This window comes from Bicyclus anynana, chromosome 7, assembly GCF_947172395.1.
Source record: "Bicyclus anynana chromosome 7, ilBicAnyn1.1, whole genome shotgun sequence".
Lineage (NCBI taxonomy): Eukaryota > Metazoa > Arthropoda > Insecta > Lepidoptera > Nymphalidae > Bicyclus > Bicyclus anynana.
Genome location: NC_069089.1, coordinates 4,561,178 through 4,572,893, shown reverse-complemented (window position 1 = coordinate 4,572,893; position 11,716 = coordinate 4,561,178). Strand labels below are relative to the sequence as shown.

General features: G+C 34.0%; 3 protein-coding genes across 7 annotated transcripts in view; 1 reads left to right on the top strand and 2 right to left on the bottom strand.

The window, feature by feature from the left end:
• Positions 1 to 11,716, top strand: part of LOC112047261 (18S rRNA aminocarboxypropyltransferase) — a 168,611-nt gene that overhangs the window by 127,939 nt on the left and 28,956 nt on the right. The gene's annotated exons all lie outside the window — the stretch shown is intronic.
• Positions 3,728 to 4,404, bottom strand: LOC112046559 (uncharacterized). Its single transcript, XM_024083243.2, has one exon. It carries the CDS (start codon positions 4,372 to 4,374, stop codon positions 3,745 to 3,747), a length of 630 nt encoding a protein of 209 aa, XP_023939011.2. The 5' UTR covers positions 4,375 to 4,404; the 3' UTR covers positions 3,728 to 3,744.
• Positions 8,077 to 11,716, bottom strand: part of LOC112047247 (calcyphosin-like protein) — a 79,082-nt gene continuing 75,442 nt past the window's right edge. For all 5 annotated transcript variants that reach the window (XM_024084298.2, XM_052882705.1, XM_052882706.1 and 2 more), the window contains 2 exons: positions 11,335 to 11,419; positions 8,077 to 9,045 (listed from right to left, as the gene is read on the bottom strand). In XM_024084298.2, coding sequence (XP_023940066.2) covers positions 8,944 to 9,045; positions 11,335 to 11,419 — 187 coding nt within the window. In that variant the 3' untranslated portion in view covers positions 8,077 to 8,943. The remainder of the gene's footprint in view (positions 9,046 to 11,334; positions 11,420 to 11,716) is intronic.

Below are 11,716 nucleotides of genomic sequence, written 5' to 3'. Positions count from 1 at the left end.
CAAATTATTTTTTGCATACCCATTACGGGCTTTTATATACTTTACATCGAAACAGGTTTTAGAAATCTTATTCGATTTGATTCTCTCAGCACGTTCATGATTTTCATGTAATTTTGGACAATTAATATGTTTTTTATTGAGATCACTACCAGTTTTAGTCATATTACCAAGTTTCAATGTTTCGTTTTTTGTGCATTGACAATCGTCGTGTTCTAAATTTTCAATATGTTCGTTTAGTTTTTTCTTATGGTGATTTACATGATTACGTTTGAGCTTTTTTCTGGTTTTAAATTTCTCACTGAATTCTATTACCTTACTATTTGAACATTCTTTACTACACGATTGTAAAAGCCTACTGGTATTTTTCTTAATATTATTTCTAGGATGACCATGATGATGACGATGATGATGTTTTTTTGTAATAGTTTCACATATTTTAGTAACTCCACTCGATTCAATTGGTTTGTTACATATACAATCGTCATGAAGTTCAAAACATTTTCTAGTATTATTTTGTATATTATTGCCATGTCCTATTTGTTGATCCAAATCTTTACATTGTTTGGTAGTTTTACCATGTTTGCGCGCATTAGCATTTTTAAATCTACAGCAATTACATAATTTACAACTTGTTTTATTTTTAACTGTACTCTTCCTCAAATATTTCTTGTTGTTTTTTCCAATAATATGTTTATGTTTAACTTTTACACTGTTTGTCTTATGTTCAACTTTATTTACACATTCTGTCTGTGGTAATTGTTTTTCCCTAAAACTAATTTGCCTGTTTAAAGTTCTAGTAAACATATTAGAAAGTGAATGTTTGTTTTTCCTTAAATGTTTACATTCGTTTGCAGTTTCTATAACAGCATCAATGCTTGTGGACTTTTGCTTTTTATTATATTTTTCATTATTATCACAAATATTTAGGATTGACTTTTTAACTTGCTTGCCATTGTTAAATTTTTCTTCGTCACTCTTAGACCGATAACAATCACACATTGTGTTCTTATCCGAGAGCTTTTTACTAATTTTTAAACATGATCTTTTGGATTGGTTGCTTCGTGGTGTACATATTTTATCTATTAATTTAATCAGAACATCAAAGATTTTTGATGTTGCATAATGAATATCACAGTATAATAACTTTTTTCTATTACAATTACAACATGGTATTTTATTACCAAATGTACATACTTTGGAACCTAGCTGCTCTGATAGTAGGCAAAATTTCCGTGTTATTTGGTATATACATTGTGGTAATTTTATATTATTTAAGTTTTGCTGTGTCTCTTCCTCGGTTGCAGGAAAGTCAATAACTGGAATGTTTATACAATTTTGACTTATTAATTCATTACTTTTTCTTATTACTTTTTGACGTTTGTTGTATTCTATTAACTGATTTACTTTAACAGACTTCAACATAGGAGAATCGCTATAACATTTTTCATATATATCGTCATTTTGACTTTTACAATGCATAACCAAAAAATTATTTCTCAAGATTCTTAATTTTGTGTCGAAGATAGTGCTTCGTGTTTTTTTATTTTTAACACCTAAATTATTCCTCCTATTTGAACTATTTGCATTGTATCTTACTTTTGAATTTGGATCTAAAATATGTATTTGACTTATTGTTTTTGTTAAAGACATCATCCGATGTTTTATCTTCTTCCAAAGACTTTTACCAGTTATCTGCATATGCTTACAAAAAATTACTTTATTTTTTTCTTTAGTAACTCTATCATTAGCATCAACTTTTGTGCTTCTTTCTAGAAGGCCTGATAGACTATGCATGCTTTGTAGTTTTTCTCTTCTTCTTTATCTGCTAATGGCTATTTGTTAATATTTCTGCACTTTTCTTATAGGTAATATTCATTCTGGCGCTTTTTGGCCTCCTCCTATAACTGATTGATTAATAATGACAATATAAATCGACAGAAACATATTGTAAGTGGTTATTATTTATTTCATATACATACTGGGCATTAGAAGTTCATTACTCATGTATTATCAATGAGGTAATATTGAAATTGTTTTTACATAAATTCCTGTAGAATAATCAATAAATTATGTAGCTATTGATTCTTTGAATAAAATTGTTTCATACATCGGTATATGGTCTCATAATATAAAATCCTTGTAAATTACTGTATTTGTTCGTTCTTTTAAGCCACGTTTAGTTTAGTTGTAATATGATATTCTCATTGTATTGAAAAACTTCCGTGATAGATATATTTTAAAATAAGGTAAAATAATTTTCAAAATAAAAAAATTGTAAGTATTATTTCATAATAACATTGACAGGAATAATATTGCCCACAGAATAATGATATAGAATTATTGTCAAAGCAGTAAGCAGATAAGTTAATGACGTTATTAATATAGATCTAACAAGGATACTAGGTCCAGAGGTCCATGAAATGTATGTTAAGGTAAATGAGATACGAAGAATTCATTCATACACAAAAAAAGCATTTTTACGGAGTTCTTTACAAACTTCGGACAAAAACGATTACAACTATGGAACATCAATTATTTAGAGACAGTTTTTAAAAACGCTTTAGATCGTTGAGGCGTTAGATCGCGAGGCAGGTCCCTATGTAATTAGTCTGAGCACGAATCGTAATAAGCCGTATAGTCGAGTACGAACAATTTTTGGGCGGTAAATCCAAAAACTGCTTGTACTCGACTAAAAAATACTAAAGTAGTCCGAACTAGGCCTAGATAAGTGACCTTACGTTCCAAATCCAAAGGCAATACGTGGGAAAAAGGTAGTAAAGTCATAGACATCCATACACAGGGTGCTCGGGAGTATTTCCCATTACTCCAGAGTAAAAATCTTTAAAAATGTCTAAAGAACATGTGTTCTAAAATGAATATGTTCGGAGTGAAAAATATTTCTTTTGTAAATAGATCTTATATTGTTAATTGTGTCCTCTAAATCGCATCCATAAATTATGACCTATCCAATGATTATTCATTGCTAAATATCATGAAGTAGCTTACTAGTGAAGTGCGAAGTGCCAGTTGCAATATCTCGTCGATATCAACAGTCTTACCTTTACGTATTTTAAAATGCAAGTATAAATAAAGGCGTGGATGATCGGAACCACAGTAGATTTTACTGTGTCGGAACTATGTACCTATTTGAATTACTTCGTATAACAACATAAAATGTTTTTTTTTTAGTTATATGGACTTGTCAACTCCTTGAAGTTATGGGAAATACTCTCGAGGACCTGTATAATTCCAAGATCTATGCTTGTAGGTATGGTCATAGAGCATGATCCATACAATTGTTCTGCCGCAGTGAAAGTTAACCCATAGAAATGAATTTACCTTATTATACCTGAGAGGTCGTCGATTCGATTCCCAGATTAGAGCAATTTAAAGTTTTGTATGTACATATTTAGTGAGTCAGGTCTACGGTGATGAATACGGTCAAGACGTATTGCCGCCGCTGGTACGATGCCGCATACAAACCTTTTTTTTTCATCATCATTATTATCAGCCGATGGACGTCCACAGCTGGACATAGCCCTCTTGCATGGACCTCCAAGCACAACGGTCTCGAGCCACCATCCAGCGGCTTCTTGCAATCCGCTTGATGTCTTCGGTCCACCTAAGGAGAGGTCTTAAGTTTAGGTAAATTAAAAAAGCGACATAAAATAAAAAAAAATATAACAAACTTTTATTTTTGAAGATAAAAGACCTAAAAGACGTTTGGTATTCTGCTGGTTTACATTAACCCGCTGTAGGCACTTCCGCTTGAGTAATGGTGTTAATGATTGTAATTTCTGTGACATTGACGATATCAGTCGGTAGAGTTATCAAACCCTCTATGGTACTTATCGTAACGTCTTCATCTGTCAGATACGTCGCAGTAGAGATCTCAGTGTAGTCACTCCATTCTTCACGCATTCTAGTGATTTCAGTATACTCGCTGTCATTTCTGGAACACTCTGTGATGTCACCTGGCGTTGGCGAGAATTTGTACGTCAACGTTTTCGCTTTAGTGTAGCCGAGGCTGTAGAATATCTTGTCGAGAACTCCAGTCGCCCGGAATATGAAGAACATAATGATGATCGCGACAGCTGACATCAAACAATCGCAGGCGCCGCCACCTCTGTTATTAACCGGACACGCTCCTCCACCACCACACACAAAGCATTTCAGTCTAGCCGCTACAAGGAACACCGCGCAGATTGGTATTAGCGACAGCAGTTGTAGCACAAATGATACGAAATTGTATAAAGTTTGCAGTATCAAACGTAAGAGATTCTCTATCATTAAAATGGTGGTCATGAAGACCCGTGACAACATCTGAAGTCCGCATACTAAGGTTTGCAGCAATGAATAGATGCTGTGACACATTTTGAGGCTTCTTGGGGTAACCTAAAAATATTGATAAGGTAAGACTGGTTTTTTGAATACATTCAAGGTGCTTTACAATTATATCTCACACGCGTCAGAAATTAGGAACCAACTTTGATCAAATCCCTGGTTTTGTACAAGTAAGTACTAATAGATATTTACGTGTCTACAAAATAAGCTAATATGCGCCCACATGCACAATTTTGTGTTTACATTATATAAATAAATACCTATATTTTTCTTTTTAATTCTTTACAAGTTAGCCCTTGACTACAATCTCACCTGATGGTAAGTGATGATGCAGTCTAAGATGGAAGCGGGCTAACTTGTTAGGAAGAGGATGAAAATCCACACCCCTTTTAGTTTTCTACACGACATCGTACCGGAACGCTAAATCGCTTGGCGGTACGTCTTTGTCGGTAGGGTGGTAACTAGCCACGGCCGAAGCCTCCCACCAGCCAGACCTGGACCAATTAAGAAAATCTCAATCGGCCCAGCCGGGGATCGAACCCAGGACCTGCGTCTTGTAAATCCACCGCGCATGCCACTGCGCCACGGAGAGTGTGAATACTTATGCAAATATAGTTTTCAACGCTGCGCTGGCCCAATGCGGATCGGCAGACTTCACACACCTAGAGAAGAAAATTCTCAGGTATGCAGGCTTCCTCACGATGTTTTTCCTTCACCGTGATATTTAATTTCTTAAAATGCACATAACTGAAAAGTTGGAGGTGCATGCCCCTGATCGGATTTGAACCTACGTCCTCCTTATCAAAGCCGAGGTCATATCCTCTGGGCTATCACAACTCTCACTGGCGAGCGAGGCTCACTGCGATATTAATTTGAAATAAGTACTTACGGGTTAATTTAACTTCAAGGGTTGTTTGGTTTTAGTGAAACTTACGGAGCTTTAGTCATTTATATATTTTGTAGAAAGTGATTCTACATTAAATCAAAAATACTTAATAAAATAATAAATATATTTCATCACAATTTAGGTACCTAATATTAGATAACCTATAAAATTAATGACATCAATATTTTTTTATATTGACAGAAATTAGTAATAAGGTTCTAAGGTACACCCAACGATATTTTATACTAATTATGCTACGTGCAAAATCACCGCAAAAAGTGATCCGAATTTAGCTACACTGAGCGTACACATGCACAATTTTTTGTTTACTTTCATTATACAAAAAATCATCATAATTTTTAAATACAGTTTTTACACTTCCTGAACACACAAATCGACATTGTAGACAATAAAAACTTTCTTTATTTACTATAAGACAATCTTTTGTTGGTCTGAGTTTCGCTAATAGTATGAGATCTTTGGGTACACCTAATTTTTAGGAATTTTAAAAACAATAAAATCAATAGGATGGTTATCAACCATTTTGTTTGACATGATATCAGGCTGTCTGTGCTTTTGTACTTTTCATATACACTATAGCTTGGCAAGTTCTTTGATGATACTCCCATGGTATGCGGGCGACGGGGGAAAGGACTGCGCGGATGTGAAGTCGTCGCAGAGGATTAGACGTCAGTGCGATATCCTTTGACAATATAAAGGCGATATCCCTGAACTCTATTCCGCAATTGGAATTGCTGAACAAGCACGCTCATAATATTTAATAGAACCTTGTCTCGAATACTAAAGGTAATCGATCATTTGCACCAAAATGCCCAAGCACTCGATTTTTCAATTACAAATCGAGTGCTTGGGCATTTTTGGTGCAAGATTTGTCATTTACATATCGAGTGCTTGGGCAGTTTGGAGCAAATGAGCGATTAACTTTAATATTCGAGACAAGGTTCTATATTTTTTTACCAAATACTATCGTGTGTTATAAAAAAACGGGTCATTGGGTTCTGTACAAATTCTAGATTTTTTAATTTAAATATTAGTAAAGATAATATTTTTTAAGACTTATTCTTTAGGCTAAAGTACCTACCCCTATTTAGATTCCCTTAAGAGATGTTTTTTGCGAAATTATATGAGGTATGTTTTTTTAAACAACCGTATCTTTTTAACTTGAAATAGGTATATGGTATTTTAATTTTAATATGACACCTCTACTCGTTGTCGAGATAAAGGATCTTGACAGACATACAGACAGACAAACAACCTACAAAGTGATCCTAAAAGTCACCAAAACTTTTTCCTTTTTGAGGCACAAAGCAGGAAGATTAGGGCATAGGAAAAAATAAGATTGGATAGATAGGTAAATACGTAGTTTAATGTTTTATACATAGGTATATTTCAGGCACCACAATACTTTATTATAAGGAAAAATAAATCAAATACCTTTTATACTTTCCCTTACTTGCTTTCTTGAATGTAGGTAGATTTAAGTAAGCCTGTAAGTTGAACTATGTGGAGTAATACATTTTCGAGTTTTATACTAAGGCACGCGTTATATTTATACCTGATCATTAATGGTCTAAGACCTGATCAGACAACTGTGGTTCAACTTACTTGCCAGGCTCTATACCTACCTATACCAAACTTTGTGAGTTTCTTATTAAAAATTCACAAACGCACGTTTATTCACTTGCATGTTTTCATCCTTAGTATATCCGAGATAGGAGAAAATTTCTTCCAGACCACCTGTCGCTTTGAGTATAAAATACACTATCACTAAAATACCTATCGAAATAAAGCAATCACAACAACCGAATCTGTGTGGCATACGAAACCCACTGCAGAGCAAACATTTTAACTTCGATGTTAAGATGAACACACAACATATTGGTATAATCGAACATATTTGTAATATGAACGATATGAAATTATATATCGACTGCAGTATCATTCTCGTTATGTTTTCAACCATTAGCAAAACTGACAAGACGATCCTGTTAAGCATTTGTAAGCTGCATATTATAAATTGTTGTAGCAGATATACGATATCACACAAACACATCGTTATATCGGAATCACTTGTAGATGCTGTGCCAACAAAAAATAATGTTTTTTATACAATAAAACATCTATTAATCTTAAAAAATAAATTCCAATAAATCCAATAAACAACTAACGTGACATTACTATTTTTTACGGTTTTGATCATTTTGATGTTGTTGGAGTAAGGTTTAATCTGTGGCCCATGATGTTGTTTTATCGAAAACTGTACCGAAGTCTCGTAAATCTATGTTATAAACCCATATTGGGCTCTCTTCTGAGCTCGAGTCTCCTCTCACAATGAGAGGGGTTAGGCCAATAGTCCACCACGCTGACCCAATGCGGATTAGCAGATTTCACGCAGGTAGAGAATTGAGAAAATTCTCAGGTATGCAGGTTTCCCTACGATGGTTTTCCTTCACCGTTCTGAGGCACGTGAATAAAATGCACACAACTGAAAAGTTGGAGGTGCATGCTCCGGACTGGATTCGAACCTACGCCCTCCGGAATCGGAGACAGAGGTCTTATCCACTGGGCTATCACGGCTCACAAACGAACGAATATGCAATCGCATTGTATCATTTATTTTCGGAGTCTTATAAATAGGGAGTAATAACTGGACCATCTTAACAGATTTTGATAATTCTTTTACCACTAGAAAGCCACAATATTTATGAGTACCATAGGCTATATTCTATTCCCGTATTCTCGCGGGAAGGGGATCTACGCGGGTCTACATTAGATTCAGTTGAACCAAACAATATTGTTTTCTACCAAATTAAAAAAAAGCACAAGACGTTAAAATATTTATTGAAATGCAATAATCATCACCATACATTTATTTTTTGTTAATAAAATATTATTATAATACATTAACAAGAAACAAGAAAGCAGTGCCTTTTAAACAACACAATAATATTATTATGTTTCGTCTCTACCACTCACGTTCAGTGCATGTTTTATGTGAAAGCAAGACAAAGATTATGGTCGCAACTTACCTACACAGCACCATTCAAGCACAGCACCACAGTCAAATGCGAGCTTGGTTTAACCAGTTTTCAGTAACCCAGAAATTTTGCGTGCATATTGGGTAAGTCTTTGAATCGGTCATCGTTCATTTTCATGCCCATTTGAGCATAATTTGTAAAGCAAAACAACGATTTTAATAAATATTTTGGGACAATACACACATCGCTATGTTATAGAGTTCTAGACCTAAAGTAAGCTTACCTTTATGGGTACTAATATATCTGACGAATATACATTACATAATTCCTAATACTTGCCCTAGGTATGTGTATAAATCACCAAACACTGGAAAACACCCATAATCATCATACAAATATTTTCCAGTTGTGGGAATCGAACCCACGGCCGTGGATGCAGAGAGTAGGGTCACACTACCCACTAAGCAACGGGGCTGAACAATTTATTTCCAAGGTTTAAATTTTGTATAAAGAAATTGATCTTAAAAAGTACGCCCCATTAACAAAAAAACAATAATTTTAGTAAATACAAGTACCTAATAATGACATATTAAAGAACTGAAAAAGTTAATAACATTTTGCCAACTGGGGTTAATTTTTTTCGATCATGTATAAAAAAGCTGTGCTGTGCTTGGTTGGAGCAGCATGGGCTAGTGGGTGTAGACCTTTACAAAGTTAGAGCTTGTAGGCCTGACGCATCATCAGGTCGAAATAGCAGTCATTGTCGATAGACACGCTGATACCGCTGTAGTAGTTCATGAATTCTTCCAAAGTAATCTGGAAATATAGAAAAGTATGGGTAAACGGCCTGTAAGTTGAACTATCCGCAGTAGCACATTATCGGGTGTTAGCGACGTACGGTAAGGTGCCACGAGTAGCCATATTAATAAGTTGACACTTACAGTTAACAGTAATTACAGTTAACAGTAACTTAAGTTGACAGTAATTATGTACGAAATTTTTATTTAATTGACTTTTTGATTATTTTATTTTATTTATTTTGTAATTGATTATTTAATGTAACATGGAACACGCATTTAACACTTGTTTATAAAACTTACGCTATATACAGGGTGTTCGGGAGTACTTCCCATAGTTTCGAGGTGTTGATGAGTCCTCATATAGGGGCCGAACTGCATAACTAATATTTTTTAACTAAAAAATAAAAACTTGTTATGTTTTCATACAAAGTAATTCAAATGATTCCTACTATCCAAGTAACACACGCCTTTATTTATCATGCATTTTAAAATGCGTAAAACTTAGCTACATCATAATTCTAAGGATGCGTTTAAGGAACACATATCAAGATCTATTTACAAAAGAAATATAATTTACCTCGAAAATATTAATTTTAGAACACATATCCTTTGAACATTTTTAATTAATTTTCGATAAAGAATATAACCCCAGACTTATGGGGTTTTATTATAATACTCCCCAGCACCCTGTATATAATAGGCATTTTGGTTGATCTTACTTGCCGGGGTCTATACCTACCTACATGAAGGATATTGCAACGATCGCACGTTTGACAAACGCTTCAAACAAAGCAGAAAAATCCATAGTTTGGATTTGCGAAAACTGAATTGTCATCTTCATCCTCTAATATCTCTAATATAATAAAGACGCTGTATAATGCGTATGTGCGAAGTAAACTCGAATGTAATGCCATCATTTGGAGTCCGTTTGAGTACAAATACATAGATATGATAGAGAAGATTCAAAAAAAGTTCGTCCGTTGGCTTTATAGGAAACAATATGGGTACTCAGTGGGTTATCCTACTATTTATCCAAGCGTCTTTCTTCTGGGTATGACAGGGTACAATAAACTTGAGATAAGACGTAAAGTAGCACTGCTACAGTACATAATAAATTTAATGAGAGGTGAAAAAAGTAACTCTGTTATATTAGGGTCAATAGATTTACATGTTCCCGACAAGTATGTAAGTTGCCGACGTCGCCAGTTGTTTGCGGTGCCGTGTGGCAGAACTAAAGTGAGCCAGCATGCGCCGCTGGCTCAAGCGCTGCGCCTGCTCAATGATCTCACTAGTAGAAATTTAGAATTAGACATTTTTCACACACCTGTTTATCAGCTTGTAAATAAAATTAAATTGTTACTAGAATAGATTTTATGTTTAGGATATTTTTAATTTTGTTTTTTGACTAGTTAATTTTTTTTTTTTTTTTTTTGTGTATTCTAATTCTTGATTATTGTTATTAATTTATTTGATTTGTTTATTTTAATTTATTTGACTTGGTTAATGTTAATTTATTCTTAATTTTTAATTTGAATTGAATTTATTATTTTTAAATTATTTTGATTGTTTAATATTCATTTTGTAATTTTAGATTTATTGTTGTAATTATTATTTCTGTTTGCTCGAGAAACGAATTGGGAAACTGTAATGTTTCTCTGGGCATATTTCATGTGTATAAATAAATAAAATAAAATAAATAAATAAAATAAATATATATCTGCTAACATTATAAAGTGATAAAGTTTGTGGTTTGTGGAATTGTAGAAGGTTGACTGGATTTACTACTATTGAACCGATTTTGAAAATTCCCTAACCACTAGAAAACCGTATTTTTAATGTAAAATGTAAAAACGTTATTTTTAAGTGTACCTATATATTTATTCCCGTATTCTTACGAACGGGAACGGGAACTAAGAGGGTAAAACCGCGGCTTGTTGGCTAGTACATAAATACTTGGATATTCATATACATTTTTTTTAGTCTAAAATAAAAATAATAATTTGTATTTGAAAATTTAACACTAACAACAATTACGTAAATTAATTTATTAATCAATAATTACCAATAAAAAAATACCTCATGTTATTTCCTTACTTTTTGTAAACAGTTTTTAAGATATTTAAAAACATAAGACGCCATTTTTCTTGAATAATATATAATTTACTGATGCGACGGTTCGTGTCGTACTGACTCGAGAATGTATTTGGTTTTGAATTTTGTATTTGGAGCGGCGGCACCATAGGTTCCGTACGCTCTATCTGCCTTTTATTGATTGATCTGTGCATATACGCTTTAAATTCCTCACCTTTCCATCTACGGTGCCCTCTGTCTCGAAGTTAGCGAGGAACCTTTTCAGGATCACGTCAGCGCTCTCCTCGCCGCTCATGTATCTGGAAAATAATACATTAATGCATAGGTACATATAAAAAAAATTTAGTGACTGTCTGTGATCTCTAGAGACCAAACTCACTACCCACTATGCCACATGGCCCTCAAATGACCGCGATCAACGATTTAATCTTAAGTCAGCCACTGACGATCAAGTAAGCTCACATGTGATCGGCATGATATCATGCACATCGCGACCAACACATGATCAGTTTTATCGGATGTCAAGCCATTATGGTAAAGGCAAGTACAATGCCTCGGGGACCACATTAAATCGTCGGTTCCGGTCATTATCACAG